This window comes from Giraffa tippelskirchi, chromosome 9 (assembly GCF_054371585.1).
Source record: "Giraffa tippelskirchi isolate mGirTip1 chromosome 9, T2T-mGirTip1v1.2.pri, whole genome shotgun sequence".
NCBI classification, from domain to species: domain Eukaryota; kingdom Metazoa; phylum Chordata; class Mammalia; order Artiodactyla; family Giraffidae; genus Giraffa; species Giraffa tippelskirchi.
The window spans coordinates 160,885,566-160,910,685 of NC_137283.1; the positions used below are offsets into that span (position 1 = coordinate 160,885,566).

The 25,120-nt window shown below is 40.0% G+C and overlaps 2 protein-coding genes across 16 annotated transcripts in view; one reads left to right on the forward strand and one right to left on the reverse strand.

The window, feature by feature from the left end:
• The window catches only part of PRKN (parkin RBR E3 ubiquitin protein ligase), a 1,216,903-nt gene extending 1,197,036 nt beyond the window's left edge, over positions 1–19,867 (reverse strand). For all 6 annotated transcript variants that reach the window (XM_081524442.1, XM_081524441.1, XM_081524444.1 and 3 more), the window contains exon 1: positions 19,769–19,867. The gene's annotated coding sequence lies outside the window, so the exon portion shown is untranslated. The remainder of the gene's footprint in view (positions 1–19,768) is intronic.
• Positions 19,868–20,088: 221 nt separating this feature from the next.
• The window catches only part of PACRG (parkin coregulated), a 523,593-nt gene continuing 518,561 nt past the window's right edge, over positions 20,089–25,120 (forward strand). For all 10 annotated transcript variants that reach the window (XR_014063860.1, XR_014063858.1, XR_014063856.1 and 7 more), the window contains exon 1: positions 20,089–20,493. Coding sequence is in view for 4 of the 10 variants with exons in the window: in XM_081524447.1 (XP_081380573.1) it covers positions 20,338–20,493 (156 nt within the window). In the remaining 6 variants the exon portion in view is untranslated. The remainder of the gene's footprint in view (positions 20,494–25,120) is intronic.

Genomic DNA, 25,120 nt, shown 5'->3' on the forward strand with positions numbered 1-25,120 from the left:
TAAACCTATTACAGCAGTGAGAAGTGAAAGTCTCAGTCACTCAATCGTGATCCCATGGACTGCAGCCTCTGTCCATGGAATTCTCCAGGCAAGAATACTGGAAATACTGGAGTGGGTAGCCATTCCCTTCTCCAGGGGATCTTCTTGACCCAGGTATCAAACTCGGGTCTCCTGCATTACAGGCAGGTTCTTTGCCATCTGAGACACCAGGGAAGCCCTACTATAGCAGTAAACTACATAAACTATCCATCATTTTAAATGTGACAAAAATAAACCCATTTATATAGAAGTCAAGGACACCAGTGTGCCAGTCAATTTACCTAGAACTTGAAACAACGTAGTAACATAGCTGATTCTGAAAAGTCAAGGATCAACAAGCAAGAGTCCTTGCGCACAACTCAACTTGTAACACTTCAGTTGTGACTTCATCACTGATCTTTGGGGTTAGCAAAATTATAGCTATATGACCTGATTCTTTACTTACACACTCACATACCACACAAACACACACCACAAAATAAAAACCAACAGAAGCTTATGACATGTGGGGAATAGTTTCATTTATAAACAATTTCCATGTATCTTCTATTTAAAAAGTATTTAAAAACCATAGTAGAATGTCTTTGTAAAACTAAATATCTCCTGCAAATTGATGTCTTTAAAATAAAAGCTGAATATTATCTTGATAATTGTTCTTTAAGGTCAAAAAAGCAATAAAAAAAAAAAAGAACCAAAATTTTATACAGTAACATTTAGGTAAGGTGTGCAGATTAAGGCACTTCAAGCATCATACATTTTTCAAGATACTGAACTTAATGTTTCTAAATATCTGTTATGGTATATTGATTCTCCGGTTTATTTAAAATTGTTCCCTTGAAAGAAATGTTGAGTAGTTGAACAACAAAAGTCCTCCATTTTGAAAAAAAAAATCATTTTCTAATTCCTCCATAGATGGCCATTCCAAAGAAGTTTAAACAATTCAAATTCTCAGCTAATAATATACAGAGAGCAGATACACACAAAGGCTTCATTCAGATAAAAGAACAAAGAAAACTACCGTTTCCTGATTGTCTTCCTTATCCCTCCCCACACACCACCTTGAGTCTGCAAATGGCAGAATAAACGAAAGCTCCTTTCTTCTACGCCAACTCCTTTGTCCTCTGAAGGTTGCCTAATCATATTCATCTCTAAAATGAAGTAAGAAGCATTTCAGAAGCTGTATTCACATTAAATCAACTTTCTGATTCCTGCATTGCAGGAATAAAGCAGTGTAATCACATCTTAAATTGGCTTACAGCAGGCCGTCTACCTTATCCTAGTTCTCAGGATTGATGAAATGAATAGTTTTAAAATAGCACTTTTTGAAATGACATGAGAATTAATAGTGCATAATTATCTCACTGTTGACAAGAGAGAGATGTTTAACTCCTTAAATGAGCTGTCCTAATGAATCAGTGTCAGAGAAAAGCTTCATTGCCTGTACATTGCTGACTGATATCTAGGAGGACTGACTGAAACCATAAAGGCATAGTAAAAACCAACTTTTAAAATCATTTAGGTAAAAATTAAATGATCCAAATTTCACTTAATATTTGGCATATCTTAAGATTTTACATAAATTTCAGTAGTATTCTAGATGCTGGATTACTAGCAAAATCTTATTTTAACATTTTATTTGTCAACTAAGAAATGTTAAACCTTTCTCTAGAGTTTCAACAAAATAGACTTTAGTATTAGACTTAGTATTAGACTCTTTATTATCGAAAAGAAAAAATTGGAAAAGCAGCATTTAGAATGTTTCTGACATGTTTGAGAATTCTAATGAAAGATCAACTATAACACAATGAAATAAATCTTCGTGCTTTTCAAAATAAACTTTTAGTACATGTACAAAATTTACTAAGGTGTTATTTTCACTACGTTGAACTTTACCATTTTATATTCATTCCTTGTCCCTAATTCACATTAACTCATAGCTATACTGTTCAGTTCTGTATTTCAAATCTTGTGGGTAAAACCAAAACAGATTAACATTTCTAAATACATGGAAAAGAGAAAAACCAGCACATTCCCAGCTACAGGGCTATGCAGATGAAACATAATATAAACCAGTTTTGGGTTTTTTTTTTTTCTGTATCTTTCACACATACAAACTGTCTACTTTGAGAATGTTTTCAGGCACTGGGCTAAGAACTTCCTATTTAATCCTAGAGCCCTCCACGGAGGTAGATAACATTATCTCCATTTTACAGATGAGGAAGGCAGGGCTTCCAGAAGCTCCTGTTTCACAGTCACACAGATGGGAACGAGCAGAGCCCCACGATAAACTGAGATGACCAGGATCCGAGACTGCAGTGGCCACAACATAAAGGTGGCCCTTCTGCCTAGAGGCCACAGGCAGTGTTGGGAGGAAGAGAGGTTTGCTCCGTGATCAAACCCCTAACTCAAGAGTTCAGGCTTCCCAGGTGGCGCTGGTGGTAAAGAAACCGCCTGCCAATGCAGGAGACGTAAGAGACACGGGTTCGAATCCCTGCGCTGGAAGATCCTCTGGAGGTGGGCATGGCGACCCACTCCAGTATTCTTGCCTGCAAAATCCCCACGGACAGAGAAGCCTGGTGGGCTACAGTCCCTAGGGTCATAAAGAGTCAGACACAACCGAAGCGACTCAGCACGCACATACTTAAAGAGTTCAGCAAGGCCTTGGGATGGATAAATCTGGGACCAAGATGCAGTCTTTACCTGGTATCCTCTTTAGTTAGCATCAGAGAGAAGGACTGAAGAGCTTAAAAACAGACTCTGAGAGTGAAAGAGTGAGAGCAAAGGGTGAAGACAGTGTCCACCCAGGCTCTCAGAACTAACAGAACTGCCTGAACTGGCAGTGCCCTCCACCTGGGCAAAAGGGCCCAGTGCCACCAAGTGGACCACGGGAGGCTGTGGCCAGAAGGGGGAGTACCCTGGAAGGGACGCTGGGGAAACGAACTATTTTAACATTCTTTAGGAAACCAAAGTCTCTGTATCTGCATTCCTCCCCATGAACAAATCCTATCATTTCTTCTCCCAAACTCCCTGGGAGATTGAGCATCTGCAATAAAACTAGATCACGAGCAGCCAGCTTCAGTCTTCTCAGGTTTCCAATAAAATAATTAGATACACGAATGCTTCAGGCTACATCAAAGCTCACTGGACTAGTCTGCTAAACTGACACACCTGAAAATGTTTTAGGAGCAAGGCACTCTGAGTTCCAAATATGACGTCTTCAAAATCAGCTAAGAAATTTTAGTCAAGCTATTTTATAAATATTTGTGAACGTGTATAAACATGTTCTGAACAGAAAAAAAAAGTTAGATTTGATTTCCTCATTGGCAAACTAGAGGTCACCAAGGGCCATTTCGTGAAGAATATTAAACTAATTATTGCAAAACAAAAGGACTTCATATTTTACTTATATTGCAAAAATCTACCAAGAAAACAGTATTCTTATTAACCACTTTCAAACTATATCAAATAATTGTATTTATCAAGAGTATAGAGATTTTTATTGGAAAACAAAAACATACTGAGAACTAAACCATTTCAAAGGTAAAGATGTACTTCACGTTATCACTTTGTAATGTTCCTTTATTTTTCCATTTGCTATCTTCAGCAGCAAAAATGGAAAATGTTAAAATAAAAAGAGACTTTTTAAGAAGTTCTAGAAATTATCTCTTCCAGCTTTTTAATGTCTGTGATGGAAACCCTCCACACCAGCCATATCCAACTTGATATCAGACAAGCAATGATAGGTCCTTTGTGGTGGGGCCTGGGGAGCAGCTGCGGGCAGAAGTGGGGTCAGGGGTCAGGCCCTCACTAAGCTGCCCCCTCCCCTGGCCAGCCTTGAAGTGATACCCTTGAAAACTCCTTGCTCCCTAAAAGGAACATGGTTTTAAAAACAGCTACATGGCAATATCATTTGCACTCGTAAGTGTATAGATGGAAACTTTAGGCTACAGGGCTAGTCCAAATATTCTGGGCCCCAGATCCCACTGATTTGACCAGAAACACCCTTAATCAAGTTGAATCTGGTAGTACTTTAAGAACTCATGCTCCAGGGTATAAAATCTAGATACCACTCTTCTGTATTGCCATTTAATGAGCCTCTCAGAGGCAAGGAACTGGCTTTTTTGAATGCTTCCCTCAAAACAATGAGGTTTGGAGAACAGTCAGTCATGGAAAGGCATCAAATGTTGTATGATGACCTCTTGAAACCTTATTCCAAAAGAAAATTGGAAATTAAAATAATACAGCTAACCGCTTATAAAATTTATAAGATTCTTATCTGCTCTGAAAACGTAAAAAGAATCAAATTATCTTCTGGGCCAGAGAAAGGCAGGTTCTGTTTTTAAGGCCCTACTCAGGAAATGGCAACCCACTCCAGTACTCTTGCCTGGAAAATCCCATGGATGGAGGAGCCTGGTAGGCTGCAGTCCATGGGGTCGCTAAGGGTCGGACACGACTGAGCGACTTCACTTTCACTTTTCACTTTCATGCGTTGAAGAAGGAAATGGCAACCCACTCCAGCGTTCTTGCCTGGAGAAACCCAGGGACGGGGGAGCCTGGTGGGCTGCCGTCTATGGGGTCGCACAGAGTCGGACACGACTTAAGTGACTTAGAAGCTGCAACCCTCAGTCAGCCCGGCAGGAAGGTGATTCCCAGGGCCAGAGGGATAGACCTTGCAGCTTCTCAGAAGGAAACTCAGAGAGCTAAAGTAAGGTCCTCAGACAGTCATGCGCAGGTCGTGTAGCGCTTAGCTGTTTGACTCCCGTGGATCCTAGAGCACAGCACTAAACCCCTGTGTTTATTCAGAGAGCAGGTACAGAATAGAGCAGCAGAAACAGGTTTCTCAGTCTCCCCCTCCAGCTCCTGCTAAGCAACGGGAGTCACACAGCTAACCACCTCATGCGAGGGTCTTAAAATGCAAGTTTTAATGACATTTCATTGTAGTGTCCTTGTACCCCAACGTGTTTATTATGTTTTCATTTTACCTGTGTTAGAGAGAGAGAGACCACAGCAGGAAAACTGCTCTTGTGAGAAAGAGGGACATAAAATTCAATCGATGAATTAAAGAGGCAAATGAAGGAACTCTTTTCCTTTATTAGAAATAGAAGAAACAGATTGTGCTCGTCTCCCGAGGGCCAACAGCCGCGCTGCGTGGAATTCAGCCAGCTTCAGTCACAGAGCTCACTCAGGAGTTCTGCTCTGTGAAAAGAGGAAGCCAGATGGGCTATTTACTTTCAACAAGATAATTCTGGAGGAAATTGTTGTAAGTCAAAGAAACTTTTTAGCTTCATCTGCTATTTTAGCCTCTAAACTAGATTCAGGAGGCAGGCAGGGAGGGTTCTGTTAGTGAGGAAATAGAGGAGACCTGGAACGGGAATTGGGGAGACAAAGGAGAGCCGGTGCGGAAGCGGGCGGTGGTGCTGTGCACGCACCGCAGCTTCACAGACACGCCCCCGGCTCACAGCCTCACTCCACCAGCTGCCCACTATGACCCGGGGCTGGCAAGCTCAGCCCTCAGGCCTCAGAGTCCTCCTGGGTATCACCGGGACCACGTAGGTCACAAGATGATGTGGAGATTAAATGGCATAATGCAGGTACACCACTTAAAAGAAAACACACAACATAGCTCTCAGGAAACACACTGGGAACTATTTTTCTCCATGTCACCATCTCTTCCATTTACAAAAGATAAACAATATCATATACATACATATGTATATACAGGTATGTGTATGTGAATATATTCTTAAGAACATAGTAAGAGCTCAATGTTATAATGACTTCTTTAAGAAAAACAACTGTGGAATGAATATAAAAAAGCTCATTAAATTGTGTGTTAGAATTCTCATAAACATAAAACATGCTTCCTAACCAAGAAAGCAAAGTTTTCTCCATCAAGCAGTAAATAATGGCTACTGGGATGGAAAAGTCACATAACAGCCACATTTTCAGATATATAACATATAAATATTGTTTACTAAGCAAAAACTAAAAGTATTCAGGTTAAGTTATAGAGTCACTAACCATCCAAGTTAACCTTTTTTTTTACTTATAATATTTTGAATGACAACTGATAATTCTAAGATAATAAAACATACTTTCTGAATGATGCAATATACAATTACATTCAGTCTACTATTTTTACCATGGCAGGAGAAAGGAATATATTTTTAGAAAGATTATTCAACACGAAGGACTAAAATAAACAGATTGTTTCACTTGGTCATCTTTGGATTGATTTTGAGAAAACTACAAGTATTCCATTTCAACATATTTATATTAAAGAAACAGCATCACTATCTTTTGGTAATCCATTCTCCTCCTGAAGGGGAAAATAACCCAAAGAAATGATCAATTTGTGGGTTCAGATAGGACAAACACAAGAGCACAAATTTTAAAACTAAAAAATCTAACAAGAATTGTTACTATATTTAATTTTCTGTATACTTAGTGACAATCCAGCTGTGCACCAAGTAATGATCAATTTATGGGTTCAGATAGGACAAATACAAGAGCATATATTTTAAAACTAAAAAATCTAAAGAGAATTGTTAGTACATTTAAATTTCTGTATACTTAGTGACAATCCAGCTGTGCACCAAGTAAACAAAATAAGTGAGAAGGTTCCCTTATGCTTGCCATAATAGCGGTGGATACTTCAAGCTTGATGAACAGTCATCAGGTCATCATCTGCAATGCAAATCCACTGCATGCCTGGCATTCATCTGGGCCATAGCACATTCCTCTGGGCCATATCTGGGCAAACGGAACTGTTGCCAATAGGACAACATGTATGCTACTTGCTGCACCATGAGTAATGAGGTCCTTTGTCTTTGATCCATGAGTCTTTTGTCTTCTGACAGCATCTACGATACATTAACTGGCTAACTTATTAGATTGTAAGTAGAGAAAGTGCTGCACTCAATATGCCAGCAAACTTGGAAAACTCAGCAGTGGCCACAGGACTGGAAAAGGTCAGTTTTCATTCCAATCCCAAAGAAAGGCAATGCCAAAGAATGCTCAAACTACCACACAATTGCACTCATCTCACACACTAGTAAAGTAATGCTCAAAATTCTCCAAGCCAGGCTTTAACAATACGTGAACCATGAACTTCCAGATGTTCAAGCTGGTTTTAGAAAAGGCAGAGGAACCAGAGATCAAATTGCCAACATCTGTTGGATCATCGAAAAAGCAACGGAGTTCCAGAAAAACATCTATTTCTGCTTCATTGACTATGCCAAAGCCTTTGACTGTGTGGATCACCACAAACCGTGGAAAATTCTGAAAGAGATGGGAATACCAGACCACCTGATCTGCTTCTTGAGAAACCTGTATGCAGGTCAAGAAGCAACAGTTAGAACTGGACATGGAACAAAAGACTGATTCCAAATAGCAAAAGGAGTATGTCAAGGCTGTATACTGTCACCCTGCTTATTTAACTTATATGCAGAGTACATTATGAGAAACGCTGGGCTGCAAGAAGCACAAGCTGGAATCAAGATTGCTGGGAGAAATATCAATAACCTCAGATATGCAGATGACACTGCCTTTATGGCAGAAAACGAAGAAAAACTAAAGAGCCTTTTGATGAAAATGAAAGAGGGGAGTGAAAAAGTTGGCTTAAAGCTCAACATTCAGAAAACTAAGATCATGGCATCTGGTCCCATCACTTCATGACAGATAGATGGGGAAACAATGAAAACAGTGAGAGACTTTACTTTTTGGGCTCCAAAATCACTGCAGATGGTGATTGCAGCCATGAAATTAAAAGACGCTTACTCCTCGGAAGGAAAGTTATGACCAACCTAGACAGCATATTAAAAAGCAGAGACATTACTTTGGCAACAAAGGTCTGTCTAGTCAAGGCTATGGTTTTTCCAGTAGTTGTGTACTGATGTGAGAGTTGGACTATAAAGAAAGCTGAGCACCGAAGAATTGATGCTTTTGAACTGTGGTGTTGGAGAAGACTCTTGAGAGTCCCTTGGGCTGCAAGGAGATCAAACTAGTCAATCCTAAAGGAAATAAGTCCAGAATATCCATTGGAAGGACTGATGTTGAAGCTGAAACTCCAATACTTTGGCCACCTGATGGGAAGAGCTGACTCATTGGAAAAGACCCTGATGCTGGGAAAGATTGAAGGCGGGAGAAGGGGACAACAGAGGATGAGATGGCTGGATGGCATCACCGACAATGGATATGAGTTTGAGCAAGGTCCAGGAGTTGGTGATGGACAGGGAGGCCTGGCGTGCTGCAGTCCATGGGGTTGCAAAGAGTCAGACACAACTGAGTGACTGAACTGAACTGAACTGAGAGTAAACATCAATTCCCAGATCCAAAATGCTTATTTCTGGCTAGAACACTCATGATACTTGATATAAAGCCCAGTTAGGGCAACCATCCCCATACTTAATGTTCCAGTATGAACTTACATAGATGTTCTAGTGTTGAAGCTACTCATCCTAGATTCTTTGACGGAAGCAATAAAAATTATTAACATGAGAATGTAAAAACCAGGGTCATTTCCCTACCTTCTAGAATCTAAACCTATGAGTTCTCCTGTTGGGCCTCAACATAAAATTAAAATGTTACCCTTCAGTTCCACTTCCTCTATAGCAAAATTCCTATGAACGGAAACCATTACTACCACTACACTGCACTTCAGTGTGAAGAAGAAAAGTATTAAGTATATGAGACAGTCACAGTCTAGTTTAGGGGGAAGGGAGAATTGAGATATGGCCAAGATGGGGAATGAAATGAATAAGGAGTGCTACTAGTCACAAACAATATATATACACATTTTTTTTTATTCTAAGCCTGATTTTTCAAAGCACCATCAATCTATCAATCGACAAACAATAAGCCTATACTCATGGAGGCAGAAAAATAGCTAGAAGACCATTATTTATAAAATTAAGACCATAATTTATAAATTACCAATGGGGAGGGAAAGCAGGAAAAGCTGCAAGAGTCAGGGAATAAAAGAGTTGAGAAATATTTTAATTTCCATTGTCAAAAGTCCTACACAAGCAAAGTATGTAAGGTTCAAAATTCACCTTCAGAAATGTAAAAAAAAAAAAAAGATTCAAGTTCCACCCAGTGCTTTGTGTATGACAGTGCCAAAGACCTATTACTTACTGCGTGTGTGCTCAGCTGCTTAGTTGTGTCTGACTCTTTGCGACCCCATGGACTGTAGTCTGCCAGGCTCCTCTCGATGAACATGAGTTTGAGCAAGCTCCGGGTGTTGGTGATGGACAGGGAAACCTAGTATGCTATACTCCCTAGGGTCACAAAGAGTCGGACATGACTGAGCTACTGAACTGAACTGAACTACCCACATTTTAAAAAGGTTAAAATTTAAACCTATCTCATAAATAAGATGAAAGAACATCTTTAGAATAATTCTGAAAAAAAAAAAATCCAGCTTCACTTCTTTGTTTTAGAACTAGGACTTTTGTGTCATCCAGGATCTCTATCCAGTGGACTTGAGGAGGAGGTGAGTGAATACTGTATAGACGACCTCAGAATCAGTCAAACACAAAGAGCTTACAAACAAATCCATTTTTCCTATTAAAAAATCCCTCAGAATAATTAAAATGAATTCCCACTCAAATTAAATTGCCTTGTAGTTTTGTGTGCAAGGCTTTCGACATTATAAACACTCCTTGACTTTGGCCTGCCAGGTTTCCTCAATCAATCATGCACTGTCCTAAAATTAAATTGAAATGATTGGATCAAGGAAAATCAAGTTTTTTAACATTTAGGTTCAGTAATGTAATTATGAAGCTTTTAGTGATATTGTAATTACTTTGAAGCTTCGAGCATATGTTTCTACTGAGAGTATTCCATGGAGAAAAGCTGCATTAAGGAAACAAGTAAATACAGACCCTAATGATGCAAAAATAAACTTGTTGTAAAGCTAAGAGCTAAAGGTTGGAAAAGAGACAATGCATTCATGTAATTTATACTCTAAACATCCTGTGTAGAGTAACCACTTTAAAATCCTAGCTCGTTCCAGCATTAAAATAATGTAATGGCCTCCCTCTAAGGTCAAGCATCAGAGAAGCAATAAAGAGAAACAACGGTAAAGGACAGGGTAAAAAAAAAAAGTTATTGTCCTGTGCAAGCTCCAATTTTTTGCACAGAAAAATGTGACACACTAAAATTTCTCTCTCAAAATTAATGAACCATTGTCTCAGAATTTGAAACGCTTTAACACACTTAGTAATTACCAAAATAAAAAACCAAAGAGTTACTACCCTATTTATTAATGTTTTCATCCACTTCAGCACTCACTGGGATTATGCTGGGTTTGGGGGCTACCAGATAAATCAGATAAGATAACATAGTCAAGGCAAACAGGAAGGGTGACTGGAGAAGACAAAATGAGAGACAAGACAATGTTCTGCTCTCCATTTCTCCTCTGATTCATACTTTCATTCATTCAACAATTATTTATTATGTATGAAGCATACATAATGTAATTGAAACATACGCCTTTCCTCAAGAATAAGGCAGGTAAATAAACACATAACATTAAAATGGAATGATTTAGGTCTTCAAAGTTTAACAGGAGAATGATTTCATCAAATAATATGTAAACACAGAGTTTTGGAAGGATTTGTCTATTCTGATTATATCAAGGCATAGCTAATCATCTGAATCACTTAAAGGTCCAACGTAGGAAGCAGTGCATTGGACTCACACCATTTAATTTGGCTGATGTCAATTTTATTCATTTATTTTTAATTGGAATTCACTTCTCACTTTCAGCCACCGGTTCTGCTATTTCCTGCCATCTCAGAGGAGGCCTGACTCACAACGTTCACCTGCCACTGACCATGGCAAGCATTACCTGTTTGCTTCCTCTGCCCAAATGGGCCTTACAGGTCAACACAGTGTCCACTTGTTGCAGACATGCTGCTCTTTATTAAACTAGGACGGACGGGATTCGTATTGCTGTAATTCCTGTGTCAGTCAAAAGTAAATGAGGGAGACAACATGCCCCTGCTGCCAAAGCTTTCTAAAAATAAACCTGAACAGGCCCGTTCTTAGCATTAAGACCTAATGGTTCCTCATTACGTATAAAACAAAACCTGAGTTTTCCAAACAGGCCCTGGCCTTCCTCCTCTGATTGTCCTTCCCCTTCTTATGCTCTACCCTTGTCCATCCCACTTCCTCTGAAGAGCACTTCCCCTCCAGACTCCGCTTCCAAGTCCCCAGGCCCTCTGTTCTGCTGCTGCTGCTGCTGCTGCTAAGTCGCTTCAGTCGTGTCCGACTCTGTGCGACCCCATAGCCGGCAGCCCACCAGGCTCCGCCGTCCCTGGGATTCTCCAGGCAAGAATACTGGGGTGGGCTGCCGTTTCCTTCTCCAGTGCATGAAAGGGAAAAGTGAAAGTGAAGTCGCTCAGTCGTCCAACTCTTAGCGACCCCATGGACTGTAGCCTACCAGGCTCCTCCATCCGTGGGATTGTCCAGGCAAGAGTACTGGAGTGGGGTGCCATTGCCTTCTCCGCCCTCTGTTCTGAGGTCTGCTCAAATACCACCTCTGCTCTGGAGGTCCTCCAGCTTCATCACACAAATACACACTTCCATTATAGCTTCTGCTATGGCTGATCATTACTTTGTCCGTGTACACAGCATCTTCAAGAAATCATGACTTCCTCACGTCATTACGGAGTCTGGGAGGTGTCTCAGGTCATAACTTAGGGTCTCAATAAATGTTTGTTGACGTGAACATTTATTTTCTTCTTTTACCCAATAAAAATGAACTCTTTTGTTTTCTTACAAATCAAATTCTGCATCTATTTAATAAATGTATTCCATACTTCCTTTAGAGTTTCTCCTAACAATGCATAATGGAATATTTTCCAAATATTTCGGCTGAAACTGCTCCATGAAACCCAAATTCCCCACAGACATCTTTATAAAAATGAACCAAATTAAGCTTGATTCTTTTCTTGCCCTTCATAACTTTACTGGGATTTATATAAAACTTCTAACTGTGTATTTCCACCCTAGCCTGATTAGTTATTATTTACAAGGGTGGGACAATGCTAAATGATTCCACGGGAGCATTAGGTGTCTAACATTCATAGTGAACTGGTGAATCAGAAATCAAAATGTACATAAAAGGGTTATTTGCTCCCGCTTTGCCTGATCATGTGTTGTTGTGTGGAGTCATATTTGCTGTCAAAAGCATAACAAAGCTTCCCTTGCTCTACAGGATGCAAATGAGCGACCTGGTTCAGCAAGTCACCCAGACGCGACTCACCGTTTCCACCCTCGAGTGCGGCCACGTGTTCTTTTGTCACCTGGGAAAACACCTTGAAAAGTGGCTTATGTCCTCGGCCAGCTTTATCTACTAGTCCACACATACAGACACATACATGCACACTCACACAATGCTAGATTCCCCACGTGTAACATTATTGCATCACCACTAAATGACCCCAGAAAAGGAAAAGTCAAGTAACATAGCTGTCAATGCAACGTCCTGGATCAGTCATCCTTAGTTCATAACAAGACACTTTAAAACCAGATTTCAAACGGTGAAGGCCTGAACGGTGACTGTGGTAGGCTGGGCAGACCACTTCGGCATCCCCATATGCTAATTCCTAAAACCTGAAAGTGCAACCTTGTATGGCAAAAGGATCTATCAAATTAAGGATCTTGTATTCTACTGAGGATAAAATGATTAAATTGGGTACGGAAGTCAGAAGAGATATCTAATAAATTTATACATGAATAATTGTGACAACCATAACTGGACTCAACAGAGAAGTTCTTTGTATGTTAGAACACCAAGACAAATAATTCCAGAACTTCCCCTCAATCCCTCCCCTCCAAAATAGAGTTATAAAGTGTGCTGCAGCACTGCACAGTACCCAGCAACTGCCAGTGTATACTGGCGAGGATACAGACCCCGTGTGAGACTCGAGCATCACACACTAAGAATAAGATTATTTGATGCCTTTCTTGAAATCAAGCTGATGGGAAAAAGAAAATCAATACACTTGACAAGAAGCTCTGCAAGCAGTAAGCCAAAACACACACACACACACACACACACACACACACACACACACAGAGGAAATAAAAAAGAAAACCCTAGAGAGGACCACAATAAAGGAAGAAATTCCCTTACCTACCACTAACTGCACGTGTAACCAGTTCTTCAATGAACAATAGTAGGAAGTAAATGTCAGACCTCCACTATATATCACTTCCTATTTATATCATGTAACTCTGTCAAAACTGACTGCACAGTAAAACACATACAATTCCCACCCAACACTACGAATGCAGGCAATCATCTAAAAACATCTTTAGATAGTGTCACACATATAACCAGACTTGGTGGAGGCTAACTGACGTGTGCAGTCCACATCTGCTTGTGATCAGCATCCCGGAAAGGCAGCAACTCAGAAAAAGCCGCCCCAGTTGTGCTTAAATATGAACCGCTCACTCCATGAGGACTCACCAGGGAGTTGGAAAGGACTTCAAGCCAGAGCTGAAGGGCAGAGAGAAGAACGAGAGAATGAATTATCATTCTTGAGACTTTATTTCTCCAGAAAAGTAAGCCTAACTCCTGCCCTGTCCACAAGCCAGCCCAAGGTTCTTCACTCCCCAAAACTCTGACTCAAGGGAAAAAAACGTAATCAGGACCATATTACCCAGAAAGCAAAATGCAGAGGCTGGGCCTATCAGTAGTTCAGTTTTACTGCAGACAACTCCTGAGAGAGACAGAGAGTCCAGGGGAGGAGCCATGGCAGGGCTGGTCTCTTCAGTCACACGATTCCTGACCCAACCCTCAGAACACTTGTATAACCAGCCAAGCCCTGTGGAAAGCCCAGAGGCAAGCAAGGAAAGAGCTCACCTCTTTAATTAGTCAGACAGCAGCTGCTTCTGTGAGCTCTGACAGAATCAAAGAACGTGGGGAAGAAGAAAATGAGGGGAGAGACAAGGGAAAGTACAAATGGATGATAAAAGCAAAGGCTTCCCTCAAAAACACACACATCCCAAACCTCGTCCTCTTTATCCACGTTATTAATACAAGATGAATCTCGGGTGTCGATTTCCTTTCTTTCCATGTTCTGGAAAATGAATCCACTCTGAACAATCTTAAAAAGGACTATATAGTTGCAGAGGGCTTCATCTCAGGTGATGTTATTTACACATTGAAACTTCAAAAAACATTTAATAGTAGGGATAACTGGTACATTCATCAATTACAGGGATAAATAAAGAACATGTTTCAACTGGAACACTAATATTAGTTTCCTAATCACTACTATTTTCCTCTCCTAATTTGATAAGGGTGGGGGTTTAAGGGATAGGGAAGGTTCGTATATACTGTATATAGAGATTTTTCTCTCTCTGATGCTAAGGTCTCTAATGGTATCCTTTGCGGGGAACCCTATTCAAGTCTTACAGTAAGAGTCAACTTGAGAAATCATCAAGAACCCATCAATACTCTTAAAAATACAATGTCCTAAGGTGGTCTCAATACATGGCCAAGCATATAAGTAAATAAGCCTGGAAGGTGAGCTGCAACATAAATCTATGTCTTTAATATCACAAAACTTAAGAGAAGCCATTCAGATTACTACAAAGAAGCATTAACAATGAGCTCATTAAATTCAAATTAAAACAAACACTATATAAGCAATGGGCCACAATTAACAGCTGAAGAAACAGCAGGTAAGGAACAATTTCCATTGACCAAAAAAATAAAAACTAACAGAATAAAGTATTCTGCACTGAAATCGTTTTCATGAATATGAAACATTATCAAGTAAGAACTTTTTTTCTGAATTTTTCAAAGAGGTTTGGAGGTAGAAATGGATTTGCATATCTTAATACAAAGTGCTTTCACTGAATCATTTTCAAGCAATGAAGCCAGGAGATTTCAAAAAAAAAAAAATGCAGACTTCAAAAAACCCTTAGATATAGTTCCAAAGTTGAAAAGGGCACACAGTCATCATTTTGGAGTCTCTGGGCCCAAAGAAGAACTGTACATAATTACAAGAAATCTATGCAAAAATGGAGAACTTCTTTCATGACACAATTGTACATCATCATCAACATCTTTCAGCCTGCTTTGGGGACTGAGATGTAGGGTTGCTTCTCATCTAAAATTATTGAAATGGCAGAGCAAGAGACAACAGACAGTATATTTAACTGAAATATAAATTCTGAGGCTTTAAAATTCACCATATGAGCTTTAAAACTAATATGAGGATCTGTGGCCAAACAGTGCAGTTAGACCGCACATTCATGGTGGCTTTTTTCCTGTTTTTTGTAACTCATGTATCCCTGGCACCCAGAACAGTACTGGGCACACAGCAGATACTCAGTTACTGAATCTGCTTTCATGGAAACAAGGCATGATAAAGCGAGAAGTGAAGGGGTTTTCTTCTTAAATTCATTTGAAAAATTAAAATATATTGTCTTTCATCTATCAGAAAGGCAAAAATAGTTTATGCTACTCAGGGGGAACGTGGACACGCACAAATGCTGCTGGTGGGGGCAGGGACACAGGGACAGTTGTGCACCTCGTGCACTGTTTAAAGGCAGTAAGTTTAGGGTGGGGACGAGGCAGGGAGAGAGGGCAAACCCAGTAGGTGATCTGCTGTGGAAAGCTGGGTCAGTTCTCGGGAGGATGTCTTTTTGTAATTTCTTCAGCTCACAGGAGTAGGATAGCTCTTTGCTGCCTTGCTATGGTGGACAGAAGTGTAAAACATGGTGATTTCTTTTAAACAATTTGGAAATACCTAGCAAAATTCAAAATCTACAAACCTTTCTTTTTTAAATATGTATTTATTTATCTGGCTGTGCTGGGTTTCAGCGTGGTATGTGGGATCCTTGATCTTCACTGAGGCAAGCCGCATGAGATTTAGTTCCCTGACCAGGGATGGAACCCAGGCCCCTGCACTGCGAATGCAGAGTCTTAGCCACTGGACCACCAGGGAAGTTCCTCTACAAACCTTTTAAATAGAAAATCCACTCAGAAATTGTAATATTTTTACTTTATATATAAGCTTACATATGCAAATAAAATGATATGGACACAAACACTCCTAATGATAGAAACTATCTGTAAACCAAGTATATGCTCATTTATTGGAGACTATCTATATAATTTATGTACATCCATCCATTAAATACTAGACGGGAATAACGGTAGGGTCGATCTGCACACGCAGATTCATAAGTTTTCTAAGAGATGTTAAGTTATCAAAGCACAAAGATTGTTCTAATTATTTTTTTTTAGATCACTAAAATCATTTTTAAGACATTGAGTTTGAATTTCAATATTGGCAACATAATTATATATATGTATTTCCATGTACTTGAGGGCTTCCCTGGTGGCTCAGTGGTAAAGAATCCACCTGCAATGCAGGAGCCACAAGAGACCTGGGTTCAAACCCTGGGTCAGGAAGACCCCCTGGAGGACAGCAGGGCAACCCACTCCAGTATTCCTGCCTGGAGAACCCCATGGACAGAGGAGTCTGGTGGGTTACAGTCCAAGGGGACGCAAAGAGTCAGACACGACTGAAGTGACTTAGCATGCACACACTCCTGTATTGGGTGTACCTGAGTACATCTGATACCTCTGAAATTCCTAAATTCAGTTCAACACAACATATATATAGAATACCACAAATATCACTATTAAAACTCAATTTTAAACACAAAACACTGTTAATTTTAAAAGGGTAAAATATAATTTTAAAAGAAATGCCAAAATTTATCTTTTTTTTCTTAGTTGAATTTTCTTAAGCTTTTTATTCTGGTTTACATTATCTTAAAGTACTCTCCATATTTCTCAAAAAGTAGTATTTTTCACCTACTTAAGGTGTTTCTATAGCTGTCTGAGTCAGGGCATTTAACATATCAATCATAATCTATCTGGGACACATAAGTACTTTTGAAATAGTCTCTGTACCAAGAAAGAATCTTGTGTTTTGAGAAAGTAAAGGAAGATAATTTTATTGGTAGTGAGGAAATCAATTGCCCTCACTTTTATTCTACCAAGAAATGCAATTTTTGGTTTTCCTTAAAAATTAGCTGGGATTAAAATAAAGTAGAAATGGAATATTAAAGAGGATGGGACAATTAAAAAACAGCTTAGGCACAAAAGGGGCAAACTGGCAAGTTCTGAGTAACACAAATGCCTGCATGCTAAGTCATTCAGTCGTGTCCGACTCTTGGCAACCCCACGAACAGTAGCCGGCCAGACTCCTCTGTTAATGGGATTCTCCAGGCAAGGATACTGGAGTGGATTGCCATGTCCTCCTCCAGGGTATCTTTCTGACCCAGGGATCTAACCCACATCTCTTATGTCTCCTGCATTGGCAGGCAGGTTCTTTACCACTAGCACCACCTGAGTAGCACACATGTCTTTAAACAAAAAATAAAATGATCCCCATATATATATTAGTGTATATTCTTAATCTTCAGTACCTCACTGGACATAGACTACAATGCCTTTCCTGGTTCCAAAGTTTAATCAGAAACGGGAAACTCATCACTCCAAGACCTTCCTTCAATTGCTCCCACTTTCACTCACATTTGGCATTATTCAACATAACCAAGTCCAAAATTGGCAATTAAGATTTTTATTACAATATACCCACTGACAGAATTAGGCAATGCAACTAGTTGAGTAGCTATACAGAATAATTTATTGTACATTGTCCACATGATTTTAACACATAAAGTATTTTTCTCAGGAGAGAACATGGATTTAATTATTTATGTTATAATATACTTATTTGCACTGTGTAAAACAATAGTTGGAGTATGAGAAACAACACTTTTAAAACACCACCTTATATTCTCCATGGCACTACCAGTTATTAATAAACATCTAATCATCAGAGCTAAAGATAATACTCTTCCTTCCTGTATTCCTAAATCCCAAACTAAACTGCCTAAACATAGTTCATTCTAACAAAATTATTTATATAATCATCTATTAGAGAACAATTCAGAACTAACTGATGACTTTTAGATCTTAAATTCTTGCCTTTATATAGCTTTGCACGCGTGCGTGCTAGGTTGCTTCAGTCGTATCCAATTCTTTGCGGCCATATGGACTGTAGCCCACCAGGCTCCTTTGTGGATTCTCCAGGCATGAATACTGGACCGGGTTTCCATGCCCTCCTCCAGGGGATCTTCCCAAGCCAGGGATAGAACCTGTGCCTCTTATTTCTCCTGCACAGGGAGTTGGGTTCTTTACCACTAGTACCACTGGGGAAGCCCCTATATAGCTTTACTGTAAATTTATTTCTTTTAGAATTATCCATGTACCAGATTATGTTGAGTTAAAATAAAATCCGTACAACTGTCTTCAAGACACGGTGTGGACTATTTTTTTCCTGTAAAATATGCACAGCACGAATTTTGGAAATTTTCTTATTTTTCTGATTCAGTTTAGATTTGTGTTAGAAAATGAATCTTGTGTAATTGTCACCTAAAAAGGCTCAAAATATTCACAAAAACATACATTTTTCTTAATTAGATAACCCATTCATCAGAAACCATATCATGTTAGACAAGTACGAAAAATTGGACAACATCCTTAGGTTTTACATTGTTGCAAACAGTGTCAGTTAGCTGGCATATTCCTTCTAGTGTTAGATAGAACGTTTCAGATTTTAGCATTAGTCTAATAAATATCTGATGTAAGAAGAGTTTATCCGTATGTAGAAACTTACATACTTTTTAAAAATCACCTTCCATCTTCTTGGATAAACTACAGTTGACTTCACATGCACTTGAGGCAATCAAAAGTGCTTTAAGCGGCACCCAGTCAAGAATAACTCCCCCCCAAAAAAACTCACCAAACCAGTTAACACACAGTCTAGACGACATCTGTCATAATAAACTCCCCAAGGAGCAATGTTTTGTAATCACACCGTACATTTCCACTAATTTGCAGAGATAAACCTTTAATTTTGGGCTTAATAATCCTGGAAAAGGGGGACTTTTCCAGTCTTCTTTACTACAGTGTTTACAAGCAATTCTAACAGCCACCTCCAAAGCTTTATTCACAAAAACGCAGTCAGGTCATTCTGTATATATATATACATACATATAAGATTTATATATATGTATTAAAAAAGGTTGTTTGTTGCATAATGAATCGTAAATTCATTATGCTGGAAGTTTTAATCCTTGCTATCATTCACTATTAATTATTCTTTCATCTCAGACCTCCAAAGAGATTATCTAGAAGACAAAATCCAAGCGAGTAAGTTTAAATCCACCTGCGGGAATTTCTTTTGACCTCAAGCATCATCACCAGGCGCCGGTCTATTGAGAGTTTAGCGCTTCGCTAGGGTTTCCCTTCAAGAGCTCCCCGGGCAGTGTGGGTCCCCGCCACCGTCCTCTACGGGAAGACAGCCCCCAAGGCGCCCCGAGCTGGCGCGGGGAGAGGGGGTTCCCCACGGACGCCCGCGCCCGAGCGGGCGGTGCGCTCGCCCAGGGCCCGCGGGACGCAGCCTTCTCCTCAAGGGGCCTCCCTGGCGAAGGCGTCTCCGGGGGGAAGCCTGGCAAGGCGGGCGGGGCTTGGGACACAGACACACACTTCTTCTCGGGGAGCCGGCGGCGCGGGCTGAGGGGAGCGCGGATACCGCGCCACCGGCCACTGACAGCGGGCGGGCGGGGGTCCCCGCCGGGCGGGGCGGCGCAGAGACGCTGTACCTGGCAGGTACCCACGTACCTATCATGGCCACTGGGCAGGCAGGCCCAACTCGCACCTGGGCGCCCGCCTGCGCCTCACACGAGCGGCGCTCCGGGGTTAAATCTTCCGGGACGCCCCTCCCCCTCCTCCCGCCGGCGCCCGGCCCTGGAACGCGCACGCGCGAACGGCGCGCGCCCGCAGCCTTCTGGGAGTCGTAGTTTTCACTCGTTAAGTACCGCCTCGGGTCGGTCGCCGCCCTCCACCCGCCGCCCGCCCTTCCGGCCTGAGGCCCAGGAAACGTGTACGTCACCGGGAGGCAGAGCCAGCCGGCCTCAGTGTTGACGCGTCGCTTAGCAACCGGGAGGGTTACCTTTGGAAGCTTGTGGCAGCTCTGGCCTCGGCCCTGCCCTCTTCCCGCCCCTCCCCTCCCCTCAACTCCCTGCATCTAGGAGCTGCCAAACATCTGGATCGACCACTGCTACGAGGGGGTTGAATTTCTACCATTAACGCGCCTTTTTCCATTTTTTTCCCCCGACCTCCTTCTCACATCTATAAATCTCACTGACTCTTACTACACGTTGTATGAGAACAAGACATTTTCTAGGAAGATGGTGGCAGAAAAAGAGACCCTGAGCTTAAACAAATGCCCAGCCAAGCTGCCGACGAGGACCAAGCTCCTGGCACAGCAGCCGCTCCCGGTTCACCAGCCTCACTCCCTGGTTTCTGAGGGCTTCACAGTCAAAGCCATGATGAAAAACTCAGTCGTAAGTGATCTTCCCGAATCGAATGCACTCGCTCCCAGTCAGGGGACCCCAGGTTGCAGAGGTTGGCTGGCCCTAGGATGGATTCTGAGCCCATGTCCTGAGTGGTCTTCGCCCCAAATCGCAATTTATTCGGCCAGTAGCAGACGGTGCCCAACAGAGTGTGGAGGTCCAGGCTGGGATGTTAAGAAGGGGTCTCGGGCAACTGATGTTCTGTGCCCGTTTCTAAGCACCTTCCTAATAACTCAGCGTTACTAGACCACCTGAATTTATCCTTCAGCTATATACACAAAGAAAGATCCCCTTTACTTATTGATTCCTAAACAAGCCCCACTCAGAAAAACGCCTTATAGAAGGAGAGGGCTTAGAAATCATGAACTCCCTTGCAAAATTTAACATTTCTGATGTACAGCTGGTAACCTAAACTCATTAACAATAAGAAATTTCATCAATTCAACCTAGACATTTTAAGAATATCCTAGCATTTTTTCTAACAAGATTCTCACGAAAAGGTATGTTAGAGTACTGAGAAGCAACTTAATAAGAAGTCTGTTTCCAAATAGACCTTTTAAACCTTTAATTTTAAAATATCCAAGATCTGATGCAAGTACTTCTGACTATTAATACAATTCATATTTCATTTCTATTGTTTTGTGGTAGTAAAAATTTTTTCCACTTTTAGGGGGAAAAAGTTTAAACTACACATGGAAGTTTTCAGTATATGCGTGACAGTTTAAAAAAAAAAAAGCTTTAAATGTGGTGTGCTACACCAGGTTTTACTACTGAGTAAGCACCTAGCTGAGAATGATATATTCAATAATAAATGCAGCTTTCAAATTTGTGTAATTTACACTCTGGGAGGATCTGACTGGTGTAACAACTCATATGTTGAATGGATAGCGTTACTTTCCAGTGTCACATTATTTGTTTCACATAAATGTTGCAAACTTAATACATTATTCCTAAACTACATCCTTAAAATACACAAATGAAATAGATCACCTTTAGACCCAGAGGCCAGATTTCCATGTTGCTACACAAAATGAAATTCTGGTTATTGGGATGTATGTCAGTTGCATTGCAGTAGTTATTCACAGAAATAGACTAAAACATTCTGCTTGTTGTAACTACAGTCCTTTTGTGTGTATATCTTGTAAATAGGTGATCGTGGGAGCCAAGATGATTAGTTTATCAGCAACACAGAATACCGTAACATTCAAGCTAATTATTTCTTTTTTTCCTTCTACTCAGTATATATAATTATAATTTTAATGATTTTTCCAGTGTTACGTTTCTTCAAAGACATGTAAAAAATTGGTCAAATTCTTTTTTTTTTTTTAAAGTATATGTATAATCATGTTTATTTTTAGAAACATAGCCTTTCACCTAAAGTCATAATTCTGGAAAATCAAATATTTCAGTATTGTCAAATGTAACAAGACTCAAACAACAACACAAAAACTGATTATGAAGCAGCCTTAATTATAAATAACTTATTTGAGGTACATTATCTTCTTGTTTCCATATACTTAAGGAAAATCCCTTAGTGTAATAATAATGGCTCCTCGGGGATCTTCTAAGGAGTTGTGTCATTCTTTTACTTCATTCAGTGGGAATCATAATTGTTAGATGAAAATATTGTCCATCCATCCATCCATTCATTCAATCAATGATAATTTTGTTTGTTTCTAAACCTAAGATCTTGCAAAGCACAGTTCTGGGGATTTGTGATCAGCAAAACAAAGCCCCAGTCCTTAAAACTCCAAGGAAAGCCACCACTAACAACAATGAACAGGTCTTGACAAAAGAAAGACACTTCATATATCCTAACTTCAGTGGTACAGGAAATAAATCCTTTCCTCTTCATATCCAGCGTTTACATTTCAACATTTCTATCCTCAGCAGTATAGGCCTTTTTGCATTATATAGTCAACTGGGATTTCCCGGCAAGGGTACTAGAGTAGATTGCCATTTCCTAGCCCAGGGAATCTTCCCAACCCAGGGATTGAACCCGTGACTCCTGCATTAGCAGGTGGATTTTTTACCACTGAGTCACCTGGGAAGCAACAATAGTCAAAACACCCTACTTTCTTAAGGTTTATTTCTGTTCAGAAAATAACACCCTGATCCATAGCTTTTCATGAATGCAACTCCTTGTTCCACAAGCCAACCCACAAATCACTTTTCTAATGTTAGGACTTGCCATCAGTTCCCTCTTTCCAGCACTCACTAATTAAATAAGTCTTCCCTCCAGAGCACTTCCACAAAAGATTTATAGAACTGTGTCCTAAGGAGGTATATGGAGACTCCCAGTGTTTTTTGAGGGTGCTTCAGCAATACAAGCTTGGTCATAGACAGATATGATCATGTGGGCTGTGCAAGCCCAGATCCTTAAACAGTCGTAATCTATATATGTGAATGCAGAATTATTTACAAAACAATAATGAATGTGAATGGATAATTAAAATGGCATAAAACGTGTAAAGCACATAAAACAGTGCATGGCACAGTCAGCGATTATTTGTTACCTGAGGACTGAAGGGATTTGAGTGTGTAGATGTGTAGGGAGAAGGGCGTTAGAACAAAGGGAACAACATAAGCAAAATCAAGACAGTAAAGAGTTGCAATTTAATTTGGTGGAAGCAAATAAGAATAGTGGGAGATGAAATTAAATCCATAGAATAGGGTTAGATCACAGAATGCCATTTTTAATTAGCTTCTTATTAACGTTATGCATGTCCATTGTGAAATGTTTAAGTGACTTGACTTAGTAAAGGAGGCTTCCCTGGTGGTTTAATCATTAGAGTCTGCCTGCAATGCAGGAGTCCTGGGTTGGGAAGATTCCCTGGAGAAGGAAACAGCAACCCACTCCAGTATTTTTGCCTGGGAAATCCCATGGACAGAGGAGCCTGGCAGGCTACAATACATGGGGTCCCAAGAGAAAAGTTTTCTCCTGCTTAAGATAATGGGAAAATTTTTAACTTTTTTTTCCCACTAGTCCTCTTATAATTTCAATGTTTTATTTTAAAGCTTTGCTTCATCTTAATTCATTTGGTTTAAGAAGCAAGGTATAAATTTATTTTATTTTTCCAAATTGGTCAGCAGTTGTTACATTAACTTCCACTTGTAGTTAAACTGAATTATATATAAAAAAAAAATCTTCCTATTTAATTTGAATGATCTATCACTGCTATATGTATATTAATCGTAGTGGCTTTGTGTATGCTATAATATGTAATAGAGCTAGACATCTCTTCTATTTTGCTTTCCTAAAAATCCTATGAGGAGGCAGAGAAGAACTTTTTTCTTTCCATTTAGCATATAAATCTGACAATTTAATTTTTTGTTGTTGTGAGTCATCTATTAAATGGCAGAGCAAAGAATGAATGCTGTATTACTAGATTTTTCTAACTCAGGCCAGTCCTCTCTTGATCATTTTTTTATTGACTTTGGTAGATGCATAACATGTAAATGGAAAATGCACACACATCACTTGATAAATATTAAACCAAACATACTGGTGTAGCCAGAACCCAGATCAAGAAACCTTACCAACACCACAGAACCCCTTCAGGACCTTTCTAGTAGCTTAGCTGCCCAAACACATCCCAAGTTAATCTTGTCCCAACTGCTGTCAACAGATTTGTGCTTATATTCAAGGAATCATACAGTGTGTAGTTGTTTTATGTCTGGTGTATGGGATCACTGTTGTGAAATTCACCCACATTACTGCATATGATCATAGATCCTTTATATTAATTTCTTTATATTATTTTCATGGGAGAATATAACATAACTTATGGATCCATTTGTTTGTTGATGAATATTTCTGTGACTTCTAGGTTAAGACTTTTACAAATAGTGCTACTAAGAAAATTCTAGTATTTTTTAATTGAAGTATAGTTGATGTACCATTTTATATAAGTTTCAGATGTACAACACAGTGATTCACAATTTTTAAAGATTATACTGGCATGCTACAGTCCATGGGGTCTCAAAGAGTTGAACACAACAGCTGAACAACAGCATACTTCATTTATAGCTATTGTAAAATATTGGCTATATTCCTTGTGCGATACAGTTTGTTCATGTAGTTTACTTATTTTATACATAGTAGCTTGTGACTCTCAAATCTCCTACCCCTATCTTGCTCATTCTCCCCTTCCTTCTCCCCACTGATAATGACTGGTTTGTTCTCCATATCTGTGAGTCCGTTTCTTTTTTCATTCACTAGCTTGTTTTATATCTTATAGTCCATGTGTAACAGACAACATTCCATGTGATAACAGACAGTATTTGTCTTTCTCTGTCTGGCTTATTTCGCTAAAGCATAATATGCTCCTGATCCAGCTATGCTGTTGCAAGTGGCAAAATTTCATCCTTTATTTGTGGCCAAGTAATAGTCTATTGTGGGCTTCCCTGGTGGCTCAGTGGTAAAGAGTCCGCCTGCCAGTGCAGGAGAAGCAGTTTAGTCCCTGGGTTGGGACAATCCCCTGAGGAAGGAAATGGCAACCCACTCCAGAGTTATTGCCTGGAGAATTCCATGGACAGAGGAGCCTGGTGGGGTCTATAGTTCATAAAGTCACAAGAGTCAGACATGACTTAACAAAATAGTAATCTCTTGTATATA